The sequence below is a fragment of the Vairimorpha necatrix genome, chromosome 1 (genome assembly GCF_036630325.1).
Source record: "Vairimorpha necatrix chromosome 1, complete sequence".
NCBI lineage: Eukaryota > Fungi > Microsporidia > Nosematidae > Vairimorpha > Vairimorpha necatrix.
The window spans coordinates 757,658-783,470 of NC_088816.1; the positions used below are offsets into that span (position 1 = coordinate 757,658).

At 26.4% G+C, this 25,813-nt stretch overlaps 7 protein-coding genes across 7 annotated transcripts; 6 read left to right on the forward strand and 1 right to left on the reverse strand.

Moving 5' to 3' along the window:
- Positions 1 to 908: 908 nt before the first annotated feature.
- On the forward strand, positions 909 to 1,529 carry VNE69_01085 (uncharacterized protein; the record flags this gene model as incomplete). The annotated part of the gene is made up of 1 exon (XM_065472219.1): positions 909 to 1,529. The coding sequence occupies one exon, from the start codon at positions 909 to 911 to the stop codon at positions 1,527 to 1,529; it is 621 nt and encodes a 206-aa protein (XP_065328291.1).
- Positions 1,530 to 6,300: 4,771 nt separating this feature from the next.
- VNE69_01086 (uncharacterized protein) lies at positions 6,301 to 10,101 on the forward strand (the record flags this gene model as incomplete). The annotated part of the gene is made up of 3 exons (XM_065472220.1): positions 6,301 to 6,423; positions 6,453 to 6,897; positions 9,569 to 10,101. 3 exons carry the CDS (start codon positions 6,301 to 6,303, stop codon positions 10,099 to 10,101), a joined length of 1,101 nt encoding a protein of 366 aa, XP_065328292.1.
- A 5,569-nt stretch (positions 10,102 to 15,670) lies between these two features.
- VNE69_01087 (putative SP-containing protein) lies at positions 15,671 to 16,213 on the forward strand (the record flags this gene model as incomplete). Its single annotated transcript, XM_065472221.1, has 1 exon — positions 15,671 to 16,213. The coding sequence occupies one exon, from the start codon at positions 15,671 to 15,673 to the stop codon at positions 16,211 to 16,213; it is 543 nt and encodes a 180-aa protein (XP_065328293.1).
- A 1,068-nt stretch (positions 16,214 to 17,281) lies between these two features.
- VNE69_01088 (reverse transcriptase) lies at positions 17,282 to 17,878 on the forward strand (the record flags this gene model as incomplete). Its single annotated transcript, XM_065472222.1, has 1 exon — positions 17,282 to 17,878. One exon carries the CDS (start codon positions 17,282 to 17,284, stop codon positions 17,876 to 17,878), a length of 597 nt encoding a protein of 198 aa, XP_065328294.1.
- Positions 17,879 to 21,684: 3,806 nt separating this feature from the next.
- VNE69_01089 (uncharacterized protein) lies at positions 21,685 to 22,389 on the forward strand (the record flags this gene model as incomplete). The annotated part of the gene is made up of 1 exon (XM_065472223.1): positions 21,685 to 22,389. One exon carries the CDS (start codon positions 21,685 to 21,687, stop codon positions 22,387 to 22,389), a length of 705 nt encoding a protein of 234 aa, XP_065328295.1.
- Positions 22,390 to 24,610: 2,221 nt separating this feature from the next.
- Positions 24,611 to 24,841, forward strand: VNE69_01090 (uncharacterized protein; the record flags this gene model as incomplete). The annotated part of the gene is made up of 1 exon (XM_065472224.1): positions 24,611 to 24,841. One exon carries the CDS (start codon positions 24,611 to 24,613, stop codon positions 24,839 to 24,841), a length of 231 nt encoding a protein of 76 aa, XP_065328296.1.
- A 48-nt stretch (positions 24,842 to 24,889) lies between these two features.
- VNE69_01091 (ribosome production factor 1 (RPF1)) lies at positions 24,890 to 25,423 on the reverse strand (the record flags this gene model as incomplete). The annotated part of the gene is made up of 1 exon (XM_065472225.1): positions 24,890 to 25,423. The coding sequence occupies one exon, from the start codon at positions 25,421 to 25,423 to the stop codon at positions 24,890 to 24,892; it is 534 nt and encodes a 177-aa protein (XP_065328297.1).
- Positions 25,424 to 25,813: the final 390 nt, after the last annotated feature.

Below are 25,813 nucleotides of genomic sequence, written 5' to 3' on the forward strand. Positions count from 1 at the left end.
TTTAGGCATTTTAAACATATTTGACATTAATATAAAGATACACATTTTTGTTTCTCCCAAAAGAAAAATATCGTATATTTATACATATGTAAATTTCAATAAAATATGCTCCATAACATAATTTTTTTTTACGTAGAGATTGATCAAGATTTATCTTAATGGTACACCCCAATGTATAATAAAGATAAGCCTTGCACAAAAAAGTGAAAAATATTAAAAAAAGTGAAAAAATGTTTATTTTGGAGATTGAGCCATATTATTATAACTTTATTTTTTGCTTTTGACTTTCCATTTTTCGCTACAACTTTCAAAAAACAGGGCTAAAAATAAAAAATCCTAATTTTATACTAGTAAGAGGAGGAAATTAAAGCGGAGATTCAACTATCTTATTTAACAATTATAATTTAATTTATTATCGTAGCCGATAAGTTAAGCTTATGACGCAGTATAATTAAATTCCGAATCAATTTATAAATATTTAATTAATTTTCAACGAGGAAGCCGTTTAAAATTAGTAAAAAATTCTCTTACTGTGGTACCCTCTGGTGAGGGAGCCAAAACGAAAATATTGCCCCAACAGGGTGCGAATGTAAGTTTGTTTTTTTACTAATTTATTAATGTTTGGGATCATCTTTGTGGTTCCCATATTAGTTGTATTTTTATAGTGATAATTTCTGTTCCTGTCCATTATGTCGTCTCTTCTTTGAATATTTTTTATTTTTAAAAAATAATTTCTAGAAAATTCATTTTTGTTAAATATTGAGATAAAATAAAAATAGAACAAATGTAAAAATTATGTGATAGGATACCACACTTACAAGGAATAAGAATTAGTTTTGTGATTTGATCATTTATTAAAAAGAAATTAAAATTATTTGATTTTTTAAATAAAAAAATATTACCTCTAAATGGTTTTAGTTAACTTATTTTTTATCTTCAATCTACAAAAAATAACAGCTAGCGATAAAAACAATGCAGACATGCCAACAAAAGAAACAAATGAAAGAATAGGATCATATGGAGACATTGCCAATAAAAAGGTTTATATCTGGGTTGATCTTGACAGTAATCAGAAAGCATCTATATTTGCAGAGGCAATATTTAACAGTTTGGTAGCAAAAATGACATCTCCAATAGTGGTGCATTATGAAAAGTCAAAGGGGTTTAAAGATAAATCGTATGAAATTTATAGGCAAGATATGGATTTGGGTCTATATAAAAAAATACTTAGTAAAGCTAGTTATTCTAAAAATTTCAATGGAAAAGAAAAAGTAATTCACGATTTAGTGTTTTCTCTTGCAAATCATACATCGGAATTACAAAAAGACTTAATATCGTGGGTTCAAATTTGCAACGATCTTGATCTCGACGTGATAAAATTGTCTATAAGACAATATGCTGATATAAAGTTTACCGATAAAAATAATATATGTTTCGAGCAAGTTTTCAAACATAAAGACTTCGAACTGATTAATGCCAATATCAGAAAAATTTATGAATTAATAATATTAAATATAAGAAAATACTAGTTGAAAATCCAGTGTTAGCTACTTTTTTTTGCGATGTGGGTGGATTTGTTGAAGATTGTCCGATTCCTTTAGAAGAGGTCAGAATATAAATTTTATCTTTTTTTATTTTATACGACTGAGTAATCGGATCTGCATATTTATTCATCAACCATATATAAACTATTTTTTATAATTATTATACAAGTATTTTAGTTTTAATTTTTTTGGACCGAAAATGTCATTTTATGTTTTCTAGTAATGTAGCATAGAAATTATTAATTCTCGAATATAAAACAAAAATTTGAAGTCAAAATCTTGAGAAAAAATAACATATCGAGGGCATTGAATTATATTTATCACAAAGACATCTACTTAACGTATAAGTGATACTAAAACATAAAATTTTCTGGAATATAAAGGCAAAACAACTATAGAAGATCCAGTGAATAGGTTGGTTAAGGGTTTTATAGATTGTTGATTGGTTTTTTGGAAAAAGTGGGATCTTAAGAAACTCGAGGACAGTTAACACTAATGATACTAACAAATTTGGATACCTAGTTTACTATAGCGGCATAATGATACGAAATTTACTTTTCATGTTGTTATTAATGAAAAATGGTTGTTGAAAATAAAAACATAATGGAGATGTTATATGTTTTGAGATATAAAAAAAAGAATACTACAAATTTTTTCTCTAATAAAAAAATAATAAATCTGTTTTTATTTATAACATTTTTTACAAAGCGATATCGTCGCTAATTTCGCAATAATTTTTTTTTTACAATTAAATTAAATTTAATGTCTCGCTTTCTTTGCATTATCCTATTTTACGCCTCAATAATTTTTAGATCTTGTGTAAGTTTGTGTATTGATAGTTAATTCCTCATCTTTCTTACGATTGTTCACGATAACTCAAAAATCGCCGGCATATTCTTCTGCTAACTTATGTAAAAATCCTGCCTCGAACTTTTATTATTTTTATTGCTTGTACGTAATTTGGGCATATATACCAGCTATTTCAAGAATATTTAACCCCCTTAGTGCCATTTGCAAGACTTGGACTTTGAAGTAGATTCTCTCGGAATTATATCAACCATATATTCTCTAAATTTAGGTGTATTGTGATATGAAACAGTTTCTGGTAAATTTATATCGTTATACTATTGATACAAATTTTCGTATAGAATTAAGCGCAACTACCTTTTTTGGCTTACCTCTGTGCACTGTAAAAGTGCACTTATCAACAGTAAAAATTCATGATGGAATCTTCCCATGTTATCTTCCATACGCTTTAAACTAATGTCAGCTTCTTGCTGTTTGTCGAAACATTTTTATCTAGGTTAGTATTATATGCTAGAAGTTGTATAAAAGAAATTTGTTTGTGAAAAAAAACCTGCCTGATGTCGAAGTTTTCCGGAATCATCATATGGCTTGATCAGCTTTAATACAACATATTCAGAGAGATGCACTAAAAAGGGTCTTTTATCTTTTTCTAGATATGTAAATGGACTCCAGATTTATTTGTTATATACATCCGAAACTAACCAATATTTGATTACAAATCTATCCATTTGTAAGATATGTATTTCGAAAATCTACATTGTCATCAGTCGGAAATATCCATTGTCTATAGTAAAATACCACCTGAATTCGTACTGTTTTAGATATTATAAACAAAAAAAATTCTAAATTTCAAAACTGTAACAAATCAACCTGCTTTCGGCCTTGTTGTTCTTGAATCTCTTTTCAATAGAAATAAATCAAAAATTTTCAGTGAAATTAATTACTTCTATAATTTTGAAAAAAATAATGCCCATGTGCTATTACACAAAAAAAAAGTCTTTAAGTAGAGGGTTCGCTTGCAACTCGTGCATCTTATATCTACGAGTTGCAAGCAAGAATTTACGTTTTAGACTCCAATCTAGCCTAGTATACTGCTTGCTGTTTGAAGGATTATTTTCTTATGTGGCCGATAAACGGTAGTCTTTTGTAATTAAAATGCAGTAATAGCTCGACCTTTCATTATATGACGTCTAAATGTGCTGTTTAAACTACTTCCTAGTAAAAATGTTTGAAATGGCAACGTTTAAAGTGGAGCGCTGTTTGTATTTCTTCCAAACAGATCCATCACTTGCAGCATTTCGTTCATTGTTCTATGTTTCAATTTTTTCAAACTTGTAGTAATCTTCATGTTTTATCTATGGCCGCTATTTACAACATTTTCAGATCTAATTCAATATAAGTAGATTCGGACTCGTTTTCGTTTAATTTTGATATGTCACGAATAAAAAAATTCATCTTTACATATTTCTAAAAACTTTTCTTTGATATCATTTCTTTTCTGAACTTTATAAGGCCTTGTTTGTCTTGACATTTATAAGTAGATATTTGATTATCACAAAAAAATTCGTCAAAAATAATGCTTAAACGCAACATTGTGTTATTTTCATAGCCATTCCATTATTTTAAGTTAAATACTTCAAATTACATCTTTATAATGCGATTGCTAATTGTGAATGCAATAAGGTGATTAATATGTATCGAAAAGCCAATAAATAAAAATTGCTCTTTGGGCTAAATGATCGGACGTGTAAAAAATGTTAATAATCAAAATAAACAGCAAAGGAGGGTCTAAAAATAGTATATGATCAGCCGAATGTACATGTCAAAAATTTTAAGTGATTTCGATGGGGGGAATAAAATAATAAAGAACGTGCATTGCCCATGAAAAGGTGCGAAAAGTCTTATTTGACTCATTTTGTATAGTTTTTTCTAACATCATGTATATATTTGCTTTATTAGTTTCTTTTATCATTTAAAAGTTCAATTTGTTCTATTAGGTTTCAGAAAAAACTTTGTTTAAACATAATAAATGTTAAAAAACTTCAGAGAAGATTTAGAACTACATATACTGAGTTATATTCTAAAATTGTTTATTCAGTACAGAAAATTTTTTATTAAAAAGTCGAATTAGCTGTTGAGATAATGTATGAAGGAAAAAAAAAATTTATAATAAATTTTGTGTTTAACAATTACATTTTCTCTTTTGCATACTAAAACTGTTCAGTGATTTTTTTTTCCGTCTGCCCATCTTTTTATATTTCTTTAAGCAAATTATTTTAATGCCTCTATGGGGTCGTTTGCCCCTCTTCATCTATAAGTATTTCTAAAATCTCATCGAATAAATGAGCTGAAAATTATAACTAAAATAAAATTTGAAATAACAATCATATAGACATTAATATTGTATTTTGTGGCCTATTCATTAAAAAAATTGAATAATATATCTATGAAAGATGGTAAAGCAACTATAAACTAATTTTTGCATGGGTCTGTGTTTTTTACATTCTCCGTTCATTTTGAAGAGTTTCTTTCGATTCATCGGGTTTAATATTAAAATCTATTGCAATGTTACAATCTCGATGATCTTCCACCGTCAGAATTTATGGTGACATTAAGATTTTTTGATTGAATGTAAGCTGCAATTCGCCTGCATCTTTTAGATAATTTTTACAACAATATGAAATCTTAGATCATTATGTGTTTATAGTAATAAAAAAAGCCCCAATAGAATAATTTAAAAACAGTGATAATTTTGATTTACTTTTTTTTCTAATGTAAACTTGTTTAGTATCTTAGTCATTAAAATTATTTTCAACTTTTTATACAGCGATTGAAAATTTGATTTTATTACAAAGAGGCTTTTTTATTATATGATTGTAAAATTGAACATTATATAATATAAAAATCAATATTGTGTATAATTTTGCATATACAATGAATAAAATAGTCCGCATATTTACAAAAACAAAAATCTTACAGGTAATAAATTTGATCGCGTGGTTTTTAATATGATGACATCAATTCGATCAATTTTTATGTTCATAATTTATAAAATAATACAAAAAAAAAATCTAATTTGTGACATAATTAAAGTTCGAATAACATCATTGTATCTACATAAGGAACCAAATCATATTATATGTTACTAAAAAATTATTTTTTTATGATTGCAACATCAAAATAAAATTATATATTAGATGTAAAATTTTTATATATATATATATATATCAATCTTTTATATTATAAAAAAGTTCGCATTAGATTTCCGCCTTCTATTTCGTGTTTTGAAATCTCCAAACTATTAATTTTGCACTTTAATGTTATTATAGAATCAAATATAGATATAATGTAGCAATATGACTATGATGATTGTTATACTATATTTTAATGAATATTTTTCATAATATTTTTGTAATACCCAGTCTTAATATATTTTAGAATTGTTTTATAAAGTTTATTGAATTCTTCTACGAAAAATTTACCAAGACATATTACCATAAAAAATGAAACATACACGAATATAAATGTTGAAAATATAATTAAAAATACTTAAAAACAATTTCTTAACTCTATAATTGTTTTTTAAATCATTTACTATTTTAAGTAAATAAAAAGTATTTTTTGTTGTTTAAAATCATACAATCTCTTTTCGAATTTATTCTTCTAATAATGGAAATTATAAAAGATGAAGGAGGTGCATATATTTACACGATATATAAATATCGTTTTAAAGATGGATAAGCATACACTAGTTACAATATCTAACTAAAACAAAATCAATGGAGATATAGCATGGAACAAAGTGTAATATTTGATTTTTTCATATATAAAACCGATGATATATTTATAGCAACAAAAATTATTTTTACTGTTTTTGTAATTCCTTTTTTTATAAAAAAAATTAAGCTCCTTTAATATGTTTTTAGCTCTCATTATATTTATTTTAAAGATGCAAAAACTAACAGCTAGTAATGAAAACAATGCAGACATATCAACAGTTGAAATAAATAAAGAATCCAAATTATGCGAGGAAATTGATTCAAAAAAGGAATTCAACATCTTTGATATTATAGTCGCCAAGATAAAACTATACTTGCAAAGACAATATTTGATAGTTTGCTAGAACATATGAGGTTTCCTATGTTCAGTCAACGTAATTGGCCGGGTGTAAATTTTGGAATTTTTTATCAAATTTCAAGAAGAGATATGGATTTTGATCTCTATTTCAAAATACTCAATAAAATGCCACATGAGGTTAGTTTCGTGAGAAAAAGAGGTTCAATATCTTATTTAATAAAATCTCTTGCTGATTTTACAAGAGGATTATATGAAGACTTATTGTCAAGATTTTATAATTGTGAAGAACTTAATCTTGAAGCGATTAAACTATCTTTAGTACAATATGCCAATATTAAATTTAACCATGTATATGAATACATTTTTGAGCAGGTATTCGATCATAAAAATCCTGAACTGATTAATCGTGAATTTAGAAAGATTTATAAAAAAAATAAGAGACTATGCAATGAGGTTCCAGGATTATTCGGTCGATCAATTATGAGGCGCAATTATTTCGAAAGATCTCATCTGATTCAGAATTCTTCAAATCTTTAGAATAAAAAAGATATTATTTTTATTTACTTTTTTCTGCAGATGTGGCATTTATAAACTTTTTTATATTTATATACATCGTTTTTACAATTTTTACAGAGCTTTATTCAAAATTTCTGTGATTTTTGACAAAACATAACTTTCATGAGGCTTGTGGTGCAGTGGTATAATAATCAACGAATGTAAGAAACGCACGAGTAAAATTTTATAATGTAAATCATCTTATTTAACAAGAGTACGGGAGCTATGATTACATTTTGCTACAAATTCTTATTGTAAACACCATAAGTAGTTACTGCATGTTTTAAATTCACTTAGTATTGAGAGACTCAACGCCGAAGAACTCTTTAGTATTGGCTTAGATTCTATGGCTCATTCAATTTCAATCTAAGATTTTTATTACAAAATCGCATTTTAAAATCTTAATGAACAGTAAATAAATTTTTTTAGGCTCGCGTGTGACTTTTTAACAGCCCTTTTATACTAACATTAAGTGTAAGACAACTACAATATTGCTACTAAATATTAAATTGCAAGGATCGGATTTTTTGGCATGCTACGATGATAGTGCAAAAACGTTAAAATTTATTAAATTTCATTTCAGACGATATATTTTTAATTGAGTAATAAAAATAGAATGTCTGGAATAATAATTTATGCACATCTTTAACCTTTTAAAAGGATGCACATATGCATTTATTTCTTTGCTAAAACTTTCAGATCTATTTAATTATTATATTATTTTTAATAATTCTTTAATTTTAAAAAGATAAATTTAATAAGTTATTTTACAATTTTTAGAAACCATCAATACAAACATTAATGTTTTAGTTGATGAACAATAGCTCTCTCAATTTCAATACTGTAATATTATTTATGGTTTATGGCTTTATTTATACAATATGCTCTCCCTCTATAAACGCCTTTAAAACCAACTCCTTCCTAACTAGAGCATTTGCGGCTCTGGTCCTATCTTGTTGTCGAAATCTATCTGGTTGTCGACGCCTTGCATCAATTGTAAAAAAAATTAAAAATAAAATAAACAAAGACTGGTTGCATGTCAAAACAAAAAGTTTCTCGCCCATAAGTGTACTTTCTGTATTATTCATGTTCCGCTCATACGCGTCATTTCAGATAAACATTCTTATCTGGATAAACGTATTGATTTTAGTGTTTGAAAAAAATATGTTTTGAATTAAGGTAAGTTGATATTGGTTAATTATACGATTATCCCCTTTAAAAGTCTGTGTTTATCAAATACAAAGATACTAAGCTGTTTTTTTCATATTATTCGATATTTTCGAAAAAAATTTACTGACTCTTTTTACTATGTATTCCTGTATTGAGTGCCCTCGGATCGATTTATTGTCTGACATTATATTTAATGCATAATAACAGTAAAAAAATCAAATTCTCGTGTAATCTTTTCAAAAATTTATTAATCATCTTATCATACTTGGTAACTAAATAATCTATATTTTTTTTATGTAATTTACAATAAAAACATTGTCCCTCTTAATCACAAAATAAATTAGTAGTCAGTAGAAAAAAAAATTAATTCGCCGATTACAGCCCATTTTTTTTGAACTGCCAAATTTTATTCTATTCTGTGGTAAAAATATGGCAGCTTTGCATTATAGTCTCTTTTATTATTGATAATATAAATATGGAAGTCTAAGTATTAAACAAAAAAAAACAAATATTAGAAATTGTGGGCATTTTAAAAAAATATATTAATATTTCCTTTATAATAAATCGCAAAACATAACAACATATATCTTTCCTACAAAGAATCGTAAGTTTAGTACGTTTTTTGATATGTCAAAATATATATAATTATTAGGAATTTTTTTCCTATTCTTCAACAAAATTGCAAGAATTTATTATAGCATTGTAAAACATGCTTTGTTTTTTTATGATGTAAAAAAATCGTAGACTCACAAACAATATCTTAGAAACCATCTTTAAGCCGTCTATTGATTTTCAACGTCCCCATTTTACATAATTTTAACATGTATATCGGAAAAAATATTGCCAGAATCTATATTCTTCCTTATAGTTCAATTAGTATGTAATGTTTATTGTCCAAGCGGCTTTTAATATTGGTTTTAAAGATATAATTATAGCTTTAAAAATAGGTAATAACATAAGTACACAAGACCTAAAAAAAATATTTACAAAAACAAAAAGAATTAACATCATACATTGTCCTTTTATGCTTAATAAAGATTAAAAAAATGCGATAAAATACGTATTCTGTTATTTAAGTAATATTTCATAAAATTATAGTCTTAGCCAATATATTGCATCCCTTTGGCCATTTATATTGTATGCTAAATTTGTTTTTTTACTATTAATTTTATGTAAATTTTTTCGGTAAAGTCATACAAAATTTTTATTAACAAATTCTTGACATCTTTATTAAATGTTATATATTCTTATATTTTTGATCCCTAATTATGATAAATAAACACACTAAATGTTTTCGTGGTTTGATCTTTCTTATTTATTAATTGAAATTGTTTTTTATTTTTCTTAAAAATCTATGCCCCCATAAAATGGTTTGGTTTTCATATTATTTATTTTTAATCTACAAAATATCATAGCTAGAATTGTTAACAAAACGAGCAAATTTATAAAAAAATTAAATCAAGAGGAGCTCACATACTATGATGATAGTATAGAGGAATACGATCAAGATGGGCATTCAATTCAATTAAGAAAATCAAAAAAAATAGCAAAAGTAATATTTGATACTGTGGCAGAACAAATGACGTTTCCTATGAAAATGCAGAATAATTGGCCACAAGAAATAAACGGAGAGGAATATGAAATTTTAAAAAAAGATTTAAGTTTTGATTTATATTTTAAGGCTCTTACTGCATCGAGTGATAGAATAATATGTTCTGGTAAACAAGAAGCTTTAAGTCTTATGGTATATTCTCTAGCAATTCTAACAAAATGGTTACATATTGACTTGGAATTTTTGGCAGGAAGTATTGATTTTCTCGATTTTGAAAAGATTGAAATTGCTATTCGTATCTATACTTGTATAAAGATGTACGAAGGGAACACTTATGTATTTGTGCAAATCTTTAAATACAATAATCACAAACCAATCATGTCATTATGCTATTAATATAGTTGTTAATGTAAATAACTTTATAATGTAGTGGTAAAAACATCTAATCTATATATGGATACGGTGCCATATACAGATTAATCAATATTTGACAAGTCACTATTAAAGTGAAAGTTAAAAATCAAATGGAGTAAATTTTAGTGATTAAATGTGTATTAGTTTATGTATTTTTTATTTGCTACATTTTAAAATACTATTTTAATTGTTTTAAAGAGCTCCGATTAGAATCCAGAACGGAAGCATATTTTTAGACAAGAGTCCTTTTAATGACTTTAGAAAGCCTTACTATGTCAATTAGACATGGGCTTGATACTGAACAGAAAGGAGTATTCGAAGACCCACTATGTGGATTATAGGAGAAACTCCGGAACTGTCAAAAGAAATTGTGACTATAGCTTTTGAAAGTTATCAGTAATATATTTTATTATACCAAAAAAATAATTTATAGTTGTTTTAAATTTCATGGGCGCACTTAACCTTTTAAGTTTTATCTTATTTAATTCATAAAATATACTAAGTTCCCTATAATTTTGTGTTCAGTATGATTTTCTAGCTTAGCCTCATTTGTAAATTTGTGTTTGAGATTATCTCTTTTGATTTTACATGCTCAAGCTCACTGGGAAATCTTGGGTATTCTGTGTTAAACTTTGGTTAATGTGAATTAATTTTCTAATGCGTAATAATAAAAAGATAAGCTTTCATCAAATATAAACAAAAAAAAATTTATATGCATTATAACAAATTTATGATAGTTTAAAAAGCTGTTATGTAATAGATTAAAACATAAATTATATTTTCAGAAAAAAGCTCCTTTGTATGTTAACCTCTTCGTAGTCTAAGTTGATTTTCTATTGTGTAACTGATTAAAACTCAATACTACGATGTGCATCAACAAGTAAAAACCAATTTCTGCACAGAAATTATAATAAAGTTTAATGTCGACGTCAAATCGAATGAAAATCATTTATTTTTTTGATAGTAAATATAATGGTAAGAGAACAAAACTAAACTAGTATATAGTATATGAATATAAAAGATAGCATCATTTAAAGGCATACGCTCAATCATGACTTCATCTAATATTCTAACGATATGTAAAAATCCAAGACTTTAAGAATACAAAAATGCTAACATTGGAAAAATTATATCATTTTTGACAACGAAAGACTCCGTATTTATATCAAAGTTTTTGATTAATGCATCAATTGTAACTTCTATTTACTAATAGTCGAGGCATTATTTTATTTTAGTAAATCAATAGACTATTTATATAATTGAAAAGCGCTATGTAAATTACATGATGATACTATATAATGTTGGGATTTATAAAAGAGAATTTATGAAAATACAAAAATTTTGCAAAAAACTTACACACAACGAAAAAAGTCATCATGACGATACATTACGTGTAATAATTGATAGTTATGATAAATATAATTAGAATTACAACAAAAACATTAAATTACGATTTAATGCAAATAATTCAGCATAATATTTTTAACTTTATTGCTATTTTACGGAGAGATGATATCTTTATATGTAATGTATGCTTTTTAAAAAAAAGTTAGAAGTAGTGTCGATCATTTAATCGATTCAGAATCGATGCTTGTAAGTTTTTTTCATCTAAAAATAAATTTTATTATGAAAAAAAAATCAACATATGTAATACGGAGTCATTAACTTATAAACAAATACATTTGAGATAAATTCGATATTGTTTCCTTTTACCTTTCGTATTGCTATTATTAGAATCACAACAATGAAAATCCGTCATTTATACGCAACTATATTACTTTGATTGGTTTATTATGACAAATAACTTTAAATATTCAAAAACGAGATGCCATAATGACCGCATGATTATAAAAGTATTTCTACTTACAGCAACTGACACAATTTTTGCAAATTACATCTTTTTGTATGTTCGGGTCTTCATTATTATATTTTTTATATTTTTTAAATATTGAAAAAAATTGTAACAAAAGTTAATTGCTTTATTTTTGTATAAAAAGTTATACAAAAGTAAAATTTCAACTTATGAAATATTAATTGCAATTCTGTAATGCTATTTGTTCATTGTTTTTTTTATAAAAGCAAAAATTATTCATATTCTAAGCTGAAAATATAGATATAATTCTAAAATTTTTTTATTCTATGAATTTGTAATTATATTTATAAATGCAATAAAGCTTGATTGATTTAAATTCTCTATACATAAAAATATAGGTTCTAAAATGTGTTTTTATGTTTACATTGTTTTTTATTTTTATACAAAAATAACCTAGCATATTTATTGTATTCTTAAAACTTTTGGCGTTTTTTTAATGCGATGGAATAAGTTTTTTGTAAATTATAGAATAGGCGTTATAAGTAATTTAGATTAAAACAGTAATAAAAATAATAATATCATATGTTTGCTAGAAAAAACGACATTATTTAAAATACCTAACATTTACAAAAATTCTAACAATGAAAACCAAAAAATTAGATTGGAACATGAGTTTTGATTTATCAATTAGGGGGACAATTCGCAAAATAAAGAAACAATTCAGCATTTTTATATATACACTTGATAATAAATCCGAATATTGCCTAAGTATGATAAAAGTCTAAATTAAACTTAATCATGTAAGTTTAAATGAAATACAAAAAATATCGATTACTTTTTACGAAAGGAAATATTCTGGAGAATGTGTTCTATCTAAGAAACTTTTTGTTAAGTGTTTATTACAAATCGTCAGATGCGGCAAAAAGTCGGTTAATTAAGGTTTAGCATACTCAAATATTTTTTGATTGTGTTGGCTGAATCCTTATCTAACTTTTATCTGCATTAAAGTTACTAGCATTTACATAACAGATACTTCGGTACATGACCGTTTGGAACCCGCATTGGGAAAATAACCCCGCTTTAAAATTTTAAAGGACCCTCTTTAAAAATGGTAAAATTGGCAAAAACAATGTTTGTTGAGGAAGATGAGCTTTTTAGTGATGAAATGTATTTATGCATGGAATACAGAGAAAAGTTTATTTTGGAAACATTTGATGCTGAATCGGCGTGCGCCTTACATGTTTCTATAACTAGTAGAAATACTGCTTTTTCCTTGAGGTAATACAAGATAATGTATAACCTGTTTCTATTATGATCTCTAATCAATGGGTAGCATATGAGGCCACAATGGACAAGCAAAGGAGTGGAGCACAGTACTATGAATCATTTTATTAATGCTGTAACCCCTAGCGATTCTGAGTTACAATACCAAATAATTTGGTTGATTTGGGCTCATTTCTATAAGAGATATTCGATCTAGACATAAACAAAGACGAACACTATGAGTACCTTTTACAGTTTCTCTGGGCTTATCAAATTCCCAAAAATTACCGGATAAATTCTCTTCTGTCATTATTTAAAATAAATCATCAAGTTCCAAATTTTTATAATTTCTTTTTATTTTTCCCTTTTTTTGAATTTTTCAAAGCGGGGGTTTACCCACTGCGGGTTCACAACGGTCATGTACCGATACTTCAATTTTTATTTTATAAAAATAATTGAAGTATTATTTTATAGGGTTCAGTATGATTTACTTGATTTAACAAATATATATAGTTTGTAAAGTTTAAATTATTAAAATTTCGCATGTGAATTTTAAATCGTTAGTTTTAATTTATTATCATTTTACGTTCAGTAGAACATTTTTTTATGCTGAAATATATAGTTTTTTTATGTTACAAATTACTTTCAATAAATCAAAGACCATGCGCAAATATTTAATGATTTTAGAAGCCAATGGTCCTGTAAAGAATAATTAAACTAGATTATATTCCTCTATAAGTACCTAGAAAAAAAAACAATGTAATTTAAAAAAATTACTTAGCTAATTAATAATCTTGTAAGTCTTATTGGCCTTTGCAAAGAAATTAACGCAGAAACACAACTGGACGTCTTTTACGCTTGAAGAGTCTTATTAGCACCTTTAGCCTAGGCGTATATTAACTGCTAGGAATAAATGTATCATAATTGTTATTTATGTATGTCAATATTGGTAAATACATATCTGCTAAATAAATGATGATACTTATATTTTAGTAGAATAACTATTAATATTTTCGCAACAAAGTTATTCTATGCGCGTGTCAAGAGTGCTTTTCAATCGGATGTGTAAATATACAATATTGCATTAAATGAAATGTCAATTTGTGTAAATTTATATGATTAGGTGAAATGGAAAAAAAAATAACAACCAAGTCAGAATGTTAACATCTTTCATACGCTTGTTACATCTTATATTTCGTAGTTACTAAAACACCATCTAAACAAAACTCAATTATTTAACTCTTTTATAAGATCAAAATTGGTAATTGTATTTATAAACGAGCCTGCATTCAAAACTTTACCCGTCTATTTATGTGGATTCATCGGGCAATATAATTTCTATCTATTAATCAAAAAAGTTCACATTCCGCCCACTTTTTGATGTCACTTTCAATATAAGTTTTTAGGCGTCAGTATACTAACCTCTTCATCATGTTTCTACATTATTGATGACAAGTAAATATTTTTGCATCTTACGTAAACAGTATGGTATAGATTTTGACTTCAATTTTGTTTTTAAAATTTTTTACAAGTTTTTTTCTTTTCATTTCTATTGTGAACTATCAAATTATATATATCATGTGTCGTAGCCGATCAAATACTGACCAATCATATTCATACAAATGAATATATTCAATTAACTACAAAAATTATTTAAAAACATTTCCAAAAGAGGGAAAGGAAAATAACAATTAACATGTTGACATCGTCTATGATATACACATAATCATCTATGTTGAATTTTTTAATTTGTTTATATTATCTGACCTGTCCTAATTGTGATTTTAAATATGGATTCGGCTTTAAAAAATGGTTTCTTTTCTTAAAAAAAATAAATAGGACCTTGATAATTTTATTTTTTATTATTAAAATAATGATATAAAGTAAATAATCATTTAACCCCCAGAAATTATTAAGTATACGCAATATATAATTCAAATAAAATATAAGTTACAAATACGTATTTATTTATCTTTTTTTGATGCAAAATATCAAATTAAAATTATTTTCATTTTGTCATTTCTAATATAATGAGAAATTTTTTTTAAATTTTTAAACAAAATAAAGAATACAATTATAGTGCCCTTAAGAAACTAGAAAAATCTTGTTTAATATTGTATTTTATATATAAAGTTCTATTAACGCGCATATGAATGAATATGTTTACTTAACTTATTTTCATTCTTGTTGAGGATGTTTTCAATAAAAATTATTCATTGCTTGGAATTCAATATAGAGCAAATATGATTTTACGTATCATTATAATTTATAAGTAAATCAAATATAATCAAGTAAATAACATAATAATGAAATCTAATTATAAAATGTCAGAAATTTGGCCTTTATCGAAATAAATTATAACTGAAATGTATTTTAAGTAGTAACAATCTAATAGTTATTCTGAAATGTTTTTAATTGTTTTATATACAGACATAAAATTTAAAAATATTTTTTTGTAAAATTTTGACCCATAAGATGTTCGTTTTTTTGATATTATTGATTCTAAATATACAAAAATTAATAGCTGCTAATGAAATTAAAACTGGCAACAAAAACAAAGAATCCATCATAAACATGCTACATCGTATCATTGGATGCGAATATCCTGCCGATAGGAAAGCAAGGCTGGAAAAAGAGGCGAATTTTAGGTCTGGGCAGATAATAGCAAAATTGATTTTTGACAGTGTGTTAAAAAAAATTACATTTCCTTTAAAAATGCAGACCAGCTGGCCGATTGATTCCAAAGAAGAAGAATATGAAATACAGAAAACGGACATAAAGTTTGATCTATATGTGAAAGCTCTGGTTAAAGAAACCGACAGAATAGCTTTTTCTGGCAAAGAGAAAGATCTGGTCAAAGAAACCGACAACATAGCGTGTTCTGGCAAAGAGAAAGCCCTTAGAATCTTAGTATATTCTCTTGCTAATCAAACTAAACCATTATTTAATGCTATAAAAAATGCTAATGTTTCTCCAAAAGAACTTCATTATGATATTATTAGCAAAAATATTTCTTAAATTTTAAATATTAAAATGAGTGAATTCAATAATTTGAAAATTGAGGAAGTTTTGAGGTATGAAGACTCTGAAAAAATTTATAATAATTTTGATAATGGGAATTTTAAAAAGAAAATTATTAAAGAAATACTTAACCGAAAACACAAAAGCCCATTTACTATAAAGTTAGTAGGATATATCATACTATTCTATTCCGTAACTTTTGTCTTGCTTATTGTAGCTCAATATAATAAATAATATTATATTGATTTATTAATACGACAAAAAAGTAAATTTTTTAGTTCTTACTTTTATTTATAAAATTTAACGAAAACAAAAGCTTTTTATTCATAGTATATATAATTTATTTATTGAAGCTATTATTGGGGTTATAATCTTCAATTTACCTCCACTGCCGCGCACTCTATCTTGCCTCTCCTCCTTCTTGCTACCTCTACTATGTTCTTGGTTCCAGATCCTCCTTCGCCGAGTCCCTGCTGATGTTTAAAGGAGATGTTCTCTAATGTCTTCTTTGTAATTTTCATTTGATTTTAAGCTTCGGTACTAGTCGATAGGCCGATGACATTAATATAATTGCTGTGGTGTTTTGCATAGAAAATATTAATTTTATTTAAAAAGTCTATGAATGTAAACTTGCTGGTAGGACAAAGTCATGTTACTGTCATGATATTCATATTTTAGTCGTTTAAAAATATTAAATGTTGGTATTAGATTGAAAAAAATATTAAAGTGAAAAGAAATACTCATATGTTTTGGTTGTAAAGTCGTATTTTGAAACTAAATCTAGAATTGAATTAATAATCCCTATAGCCATATACAAAGAGATAACATTTACACTTATGGCGTAAATACAAAAAAAATTTGCTACCTACTTTTATTATTCTTAAAACATTAATAATATATGTTTAAATAAAAGGACTATCTATTAAAAATAGTCAAAAAACTATCCTATTAGGCAATAGATAATAAGTTTATAATTCTTTATCATATATTTGGATTTAAAATTTGACTAATATATATATATATATATATATATATATAATACGTGGACACTCAGTACAAGAGATCATGGAAAATGATCGTGCAGAAATAAGAGTAGATACGAGAATATCCACTAATATAAAGGTAACCCATAATAAGCCTGATATTCTTGTGTTTGACAAGAAGAAGAAAGAAATTTTAATAGTTGAAGTTGGTATAACCAACCAGGATCGACTTACTATAGTTGAGAATGAAAAACTAAGAAAATATGACCTTCTTGCAAATGAACTGGGACTAATACATAAATCCCGGACAAGAATAGTTCCTTATGTAATGACATGGGATGGAGTGGTGACCAAATATCACAGAAAGTACATCAAGGAGCTAGAAATCCAACCCTACCTGGAAGCATATATCCAGTCTATTGTGATGAAGAAGACTCTAGAGTCCATCTCTTTGGAACGACGACGAGGATACGATCAGGAGGATGCAGGAGAAGAAGAAGTGGCTAGAGCTGTAAGCGCACTAGCGAATATGGCGACTGTTAAAGAAGTGGTGTCGGCAAAGGGGAATGAAGCTGCTAAAGTGAAGTTGGAAAACATTAATAATTCCACAGAAACCAAAGTCTGTGAAGAGCTGAATCCCATGAGCGATACCGGGGAAAGCTGTGCTATGAATATCTAAACATAATTGAAAATTAACTCAATAAATCTTTTATTTATATATATATATATATATATATTTACTTATCATATGAATTTGCAACATCCAAAAAATTTAGATAAAAATACACATAGCTTTATGCTCATAATAAAACTAAAAAAATCCTGATATATGCTTCAAGAGTCTATGAAAAATACCCTAGGAAGGCATTTTCCTTATACGAGACCTTGATATTTTTCGGGTAGAAATGGCCGAGAACCCAATGTAAGATGTCCTATGCTACTATAAAAATTCATACCGGATTTCGTGAGTGTATTCTTTGAAAATTATAAAACTAATTGATTTAATATATTAATAAACTTAAATTTTTTTAATATATATAGAAAATATTTATGAAATTTAAACTTGCTCTAATGATAAATTTGTTCGTTAAATACAAGGTCGATAAAATATTTATGAGAATAGTTTTCATTACTTAAGTTCATAATTTGTATTGAATTTCCGTTATACTGTTATTTGCTAAATATGTCGTTAGTTTGCGAAATTTTGTCGTGTTGTTCTAATGAGAATTTTTAGAGTCTTTTTTTCATATACTTCTTGAGTTTAAAAAATGCACAAATTTCGCCTTAAATATTTTGATAAAATTTAATAAATTTATTATTGCATTAATAATTATTTATGTGCTATCAACCCACTTATTCTTTTTAATTTGTATTGATGATGAAAATTATTATAATAATTATGATTACTTATTGTAAGTTATGTACCTAATGTATGAAATATATAGTTAGATTATAAGAAATAATACATACTTCCATATAAACTCAACGGCCCAAGTGTTTTGTTTTATCATATATTATATGTTCTTGACTATTTTTTTCCTACATATATTTTTTTTTTTGAAAAATATTTACATCATCTTTTGTATTATATTAATAAACTTCTAAAATAAAAATAAAAAAGATTTAATAATTAAGAATACGTTATAAAAATTTTAATATTTTTGTTTATTTGTTAATTCAACAGCAGTTGTGAATAAAAGTTACAAAGGTCATTATTTGTTTTCAAATAAACTAATGTTTTAAAAAAATTAAAATAAAATAATTTTGATATTTTCTAATCTTAAAAAGTAAAAATAGGTCTCTTGCATATGTTTTTGGTTTTTGTATCAAACATTTTGAATGTACAAAAAAAAATAATAGCTAACATCGAAAATGATATCGATTTAGTATCCACCAAATATACAAAAAAAAAATAAAATATCTAATGAAATACTTTTGAAAAAAAATGAACAGCTCACAAATAAAAAAACAAGAACGGAAAAATAAAAAGCAATATTGAATGTAATATTTGAAAGTATGTAGAAAAAACAACATTCCCTATAAAAATGCAACCTAACTGGCGAAAGAAAAATAAAAATGAATATGACATGTTAAAAGAAGATATAGATTAAACTCTATTTGCAAAATATCTATATTTTTGCGATAAAAAAAAAGAGACATGGAAAAGACAAAGCTGTTCAGATTTAATATCAAGTCTGACTGATCGAACTAAAAGATTATAGTAAAATTTGATATTTATCGATCAAGGTTTGAAGAACTTAACATCTACATCGTTAAGACATTTGTAAATGAATTATAAATTATAAAGCGGACGAAAAAATAATCTATTGGCTAAGGTTTTTGACAAACGATAATTTTTAAGGATTTTTATTTCAGAATCAAAAATATTTATGAACTACTGTTTATTTTTCATGTGGCATTTAAAAGCAGCTTTGATGTATCTTTCACTCTAATAGACAGAGAGGAAGATAAGAATGTAGATTATAAGAAATTATAACTGATTAAAAATATTTGAGATTTGTAATAATTAAAAATTCTTTAGGGGATTGTTAGGGTTGTCAAGATCATTTTTTTTTCTTGTTGACCATAATTGGGGCAACATGTTAAAATTTTTTAGCATTAATCTCAACTTGGCAATATTTTTTTTAAATTTACATATAAAATGTATTTTACATTAATTTTATTATGTTATCGAATTTCAGAGTTTACAAATTTACGTGTAATTTCATAAAAAAAATTAATATCGAAAATGCAGGGGATATGTATGACAAAGACAAGTAAATCTACAAGTGTTACTGGCGGCTAATTCGTATGTGACAAAATTACTCAAAAAATTAAAATTGGAAAAAAAAAATACAACTCGAAAGTATTCTAGTTTTTTTCTGCTGTCATAAACAATAAATTACTCCCGAAAACTTAAATGCGAAGTGTACAGGCCAAACAAAACTAAGAAATGCAAGTTCAAATGAGCTAAAACGCATAATATAAACACGCGGCTTTGACATTTCGTAACCTTTAGTTAGAAATGATATACATAATGTATACAAATCTTTTACTCCATTTTAATTTTAGAACATCATCAAAAAAATGTTTTGTATTGTTCATTTAGGCATATTTTTAGAAGAAAATGACTTTTTAGTGTAATTGCACTGTCAATAAGCGAAAGTTGGAATATATAAAGATGTTATCATGATAAAAATTAGTAATAGATTTTCACTGAATTAACCTTTATATAGTCTAATAAACAAACTAATGCAAAAATCCAAGCTTGTGTATTTTAAATAAACATGTACAAATATGAAGTAAATAAAATAATTTATTTATTTGTAAATTCTCATGGGGTCACATTTCTTAGTTGCATTTATGAAAGCGGTATTGTCGGCTCATGTGCCAGTAAAGTTTCGTACAGAAAGCGTCGTTGCAATTTGCGCTCTTACACTTTTTATGAGCATTTTGCAAAATCTCCTATAGAGTTATATAATCTACATTCTTTTAGGATTTATTGTTTAAAGCATTTATATGCCTTACTGTTTGTGGAAATTTTATTACATCGAAAAAAATTTATAACGTAGTGTAAATTGTTTATGCATGTTTGTGAATAAAAATTAGCTTTTCGCTCTAATAATTATACATTATTAACTTCAACAAATCTTATATTTTTCAAGTCGATGGTTTTCTTGAGTTTATACTTAAAACAATAAGTTTATTTATAACGTAGATTTTTTATACGCGGCATAGTGATTTTAAATAGATTTGCTTATGCGTTATTAAAAAAAAAAATTTATTATGATTTTTATATTTACAATATGAATCAAATATTCAATCTTTAAGCCTTTTGGTTGATTTCGTAAATCATATTGCAATGTCGTAATTTATGATTAAAAATTTAGGACTTTAAAATCATATTCTCATTTTGAAAAAAAATATTTAAAGGATATTTTTAATATAATGATACAAACCATATTTAAATACGTTCATATTTTTCATGTAAAAGATAAAATGCGCTGTATAAAGTATAAGATTATTTTACCGATTATTCTTAATGTAAAAACATTAATTAAAGATCTCTAGTTAAATTTATTATCAATGTTTTTGTCGTATTTCAAAAAGTTTTATTTAAAACATGAGAAACTTAAAAAAAACGAATGTATTCTTGACATGTCAAATGTGTCAATGTAAATACAAACAACGACATTTGACATATATTATATGGTTTTAAAGTTATATCAATACCGTATTAGTAAATATAAAGCGAACCAAATTTAATTACCTGCTTTTTGGTTACTAGATTAGAGTATATCAGCCGTGAATAACATAATTAAATCAAATTATATGATAATTCAGCAAATAAATTTTTTTTTTTTGTTTTTTTGAGTAAAGCAGTTTACCAAATTTTACGAATGAAATATTAACAAACTTAATTTGAAATTTTAGTAAATTATTTTATGACGGTTGTTTTCATATAAAAAAATTATCACCCATAAAATGTTTTTGGTTTCAATATTACTTACCATTAATATAAAAAAACTTTTAGCTAGTGAAAACGATGGGAAAAATATGACATCAGAATCTATTAATAGCAATTGTATTGAAATTGATTATTTACAGAATAAACAAAACGATTATGAAATTTTTAAAATAGCAAAAGAAAGATCAATATTATCGATGATATTCGAATGTATGCTGGAAAATTTATTTTTTCCTTTACAAATGCAATCTAGTTGGCCAAAAGAGTTCAATGGCGAAGAATATGAAATTACTAAGGGAGACTTGGATTTTGATTTATACATAAAAGCCATATATGATGGCTACAATATTGAAGAAAAATATTCTGGCAAGAATAAAGCGATTTATGATTTAATAAATAATCTCGCTGATCGAACTAGAATTTTTTTTGTTGAGTTAATATGTATGGATCGAGATTTAAAAAAATTGAATATTTTTATGATAAAAAAACATTTAGATGAATTTGTAGATATTGAACTGGATAAAGATAAGAATTTAATAATTAAACAGATTTTTGAAGACGATGATGTAAGAAGTGCTATTAAAAACATAAAAAATAGACATAAATTGCATATAAATATTTTGAAAGAATATAAAAAAAAGATTAATATGTCGGGGTTTAAACTTAAAGCAGTGAGTTCTCAGTCCAACGAAGCATGTGTGCTTAAAATGAACCAAAAATAAATACTTAAAATGCAATAAGTAACTTAAATATGTATTTAATTTATATGAAAAATCAATAATAGATTTAATTAAAAAAAATGATTTTAAATTAGTATGAATATTTACAACCCCATTACTTTTAAAGATATAAATCTTTAATAAGATTTTTAAAAATTCGAGTTGAGACGCACTAGTGTTATGTAAAAAGAATTTAGGTTTAAACACCAGTTACCTGTCAAATTAATTGTAATACTTTAAAACTTCTTATTCGCTGTTGACACATCAGATTACAAAGCAATAAAATTGAAACAACATTAATGTTGGCAAAAACATACAGCTTCAGTAGTTTCTTTTTGGCAAAAAGGTGCCATGAACAGCAAAATGTAATGTTTAGGATTTAATTAAAAGTTGAAATCTTAGTAAGAACTAGAATTATTAAGGATTATAAAATATGGAAGAGCTTTGACAACATAAAAAACAGAAGGTGGATTTAATACGTAAAGATGGCGTTAAAAACGCGCCAAAAGGAGCTTTGCATCATTTTTTGCAATATTATATACATTGACAATTAAAAAACGGCAGACTAAATTAATTTGTAAAATTATTATCACAAGGGACGTTTCGATAATTTTATGCAATTGTATATATTTTGGTAAAAATTACGCGATGTATCGCCTGTTATTCATATTTTTATATTAAAAAGTTTTTGTTTTTTATTTGTGCATTATAAATAAAGCACTTTCGATTTTGTAAATAAGAGACAATGAAACCTTGGCCGAAATAATAATACGTCAGTCTTTTGTTTTAAGTACTATTTTCATGTCTCGGCAGCGCTAATATTTAAGCAAAAAAAATTGTAAATAAACCAGATTTGTAAAATATTTTCCGTCATTGTCGTATTAAAAGTTTTATGAAATAAATTATACTGAAATTGCTAGAGATTGAAAACCTACATGAGAAATCGGAGCAGCTGTAAAAAATTGTAGGTACTATTTTAGTCCTTTTAAAAAAATATTACATTCCAAAAAAAACATTTTGGCTATGTAAAAAGCTTTCTTTGTATTTGCATTTTAAATGAGATAAAAAAAGGTTACTAAACTAATCAGTTCCGTGTCTCAACTATGAGCACAAGTGTTGCTCGGGCTGTCAGATACTATAGTTATCGCTACTCTAAGTAAAATTATAAATGCATAAGTAGATCTATATTTTTATCTATTACTATATGTTACAATGGACTTGATAATGTGTAAATGTTAAGATTGACAAATGAGGAGATTTTAAAAAGATGGCATAACTTGATAACATAGAATTTAGATATTATTTCCTTTACTCTAATTAATAAAATATAAGATGTATCTTATACAGAAGAATTAACCGAAAGTATACAAGTTATTATTATTTTGTGATATTTAGTATATTACACTTTTTTGCAAGTAGGAGCTAGGAACCCCCTTACATAAAAACCAATAAGAGTTGGGTGTGATCGTCATCCAACTGGTACTTTGAGATGTTTACTCACTAAAACCCCCTTCATACAACTTGCCGGTGGAGCAAGCTCCGCCGTATTTATTGGACTTTGACACCAGCAACTCTTTTCATTTATACCTCAAATCGCAGTAGAATGACCTCACGGCGGATATACTTAACGGGCATGGCTATCTACAACCCGAGGAGAGACATCGCCGTACTATTTCAAAGGTCTCTCAATCATCTCTATCGCACACACGGCTTTTTACACGACCACATCACCAGCCCGGCATTTTATTTTTCTGCATTAATCATTAGTCTCCCACTAGTTTCGGCCACCGTGTTACAGAATCTTGTAGGATAGGGTCTACGAGATCTTCTATAGTTTTACTATGTCTAGTCTCTTAGTAGGATCCAGGGCTCCACTCTGGTGTGCTCCAACTAATCCGTACCCATCAGGTACTTTTATGTATCATTAAGTCACCACAAAAGTGATACTGTTTCTAACCCTTAAATTGCGTCAATACATTAGCTTTATATCCTTGTGACTGGACACACAAGTTTCATTGAATCAACTTAATGATTATGGACATTTTCATCATCTGAGTTGTTCCAACTGCATCATAGAAAGTAGAAACAATTTTGGTGCAGGAAACACATCCATTGCTCAATAGAATCGTCTTCGTATTGGGCTAAGGACTCCAGTATTCAGATCTTTTCCTTCATTTTTTGTTTCTCTTCTTCATTTTCTAAGTTGCTGTTTCTTCCCCTGTTTATGCTGGAGAAATTATTAAAAAGCAGAGACATAGACAAGTTGCTTGATTTTCTTATCAAGTCTGAAGATTTAGATTACAATGATGAATTAGTAGATTTACTGTCTAATTTTTATAATAAAGAGAAGGATATTAGTAATATTGTATTATATCTTAATACATTGAAGAATGAGAAAAGTAAGAAGAAAAAGAGTAAAGAAAGTGGATATTTTCTATATAATTATACAATATAATATAATCAAATAATATTTAATCTTTTTTTTTATTTTAATTTTGTTGTTTTATAATAAACATTTCTCTTTATTATAATTTATAAATTCTTTGACTATATTTTCTTTATATTCCGTATATTTCACTACTCTCAGGCTCAAATGCGGCCCCACTTTGCTAAATATTGGTCCTTCTTTACTGAAACAATATTGGTACATTCTAAAATACAGGAACTCGTCTTTTACTGTAAAATTGACTATCTGTTTACTGTCGACATTACAAGGAAATAAATCCATAAGAAAATGCGCCAGACTAGTGCCAATTTCTGTGGAGAAATTGTTAAGAACTAGTTGTGTGTCACCAGACACGGGGAATTTAGTGGGGACTTCTCTGTACTCACAAATACGGAGAGCGAACTGGACTTCATTCTTCTTTTTGAGAATTAAGTAAGCGGGAGTGACATCTTGGATTATGTCTATTAAGAAATCTGAGTCTTCTGGGTGTGCTTTGGCTACTTGGGAAGAGGGAAGAAGAGTCGAGAGAAGAATAATGAGATTTTTAGACTTCTCGTGCATATTTCTTGGTTCTTTAATTGTAATCAGCATAAAAGAGGGGAAGATTTAAAATATTCCCGCTTAAATTTTATTGGAGACACATTTAATTATAAATAGACATATTTAAATAAAATAAACAAGCTTAAATTTTTAATGAAGACGCGCTCAAATTTTTATTAGAGACACGGTTTTTTTAGTATAAAGACACGCTTTATAAAACTAAACATTTGAAATTTAAATTTCTCCCTTTTCATGGATGAGAAAATATTGGAAGAATTTGACTTCTTCTTTAAAAAGCACAAGATAAATTTCACAATAAAGAAAGAGATCAAATATGACAAGAATATCTCCCTGTCTAAAAGAACACGCCTTTTAGAATATTTGTGTCTTTTTATTTCCTTAATTATTTTATTTATAAAAATATTGTACAATAATAAGCCC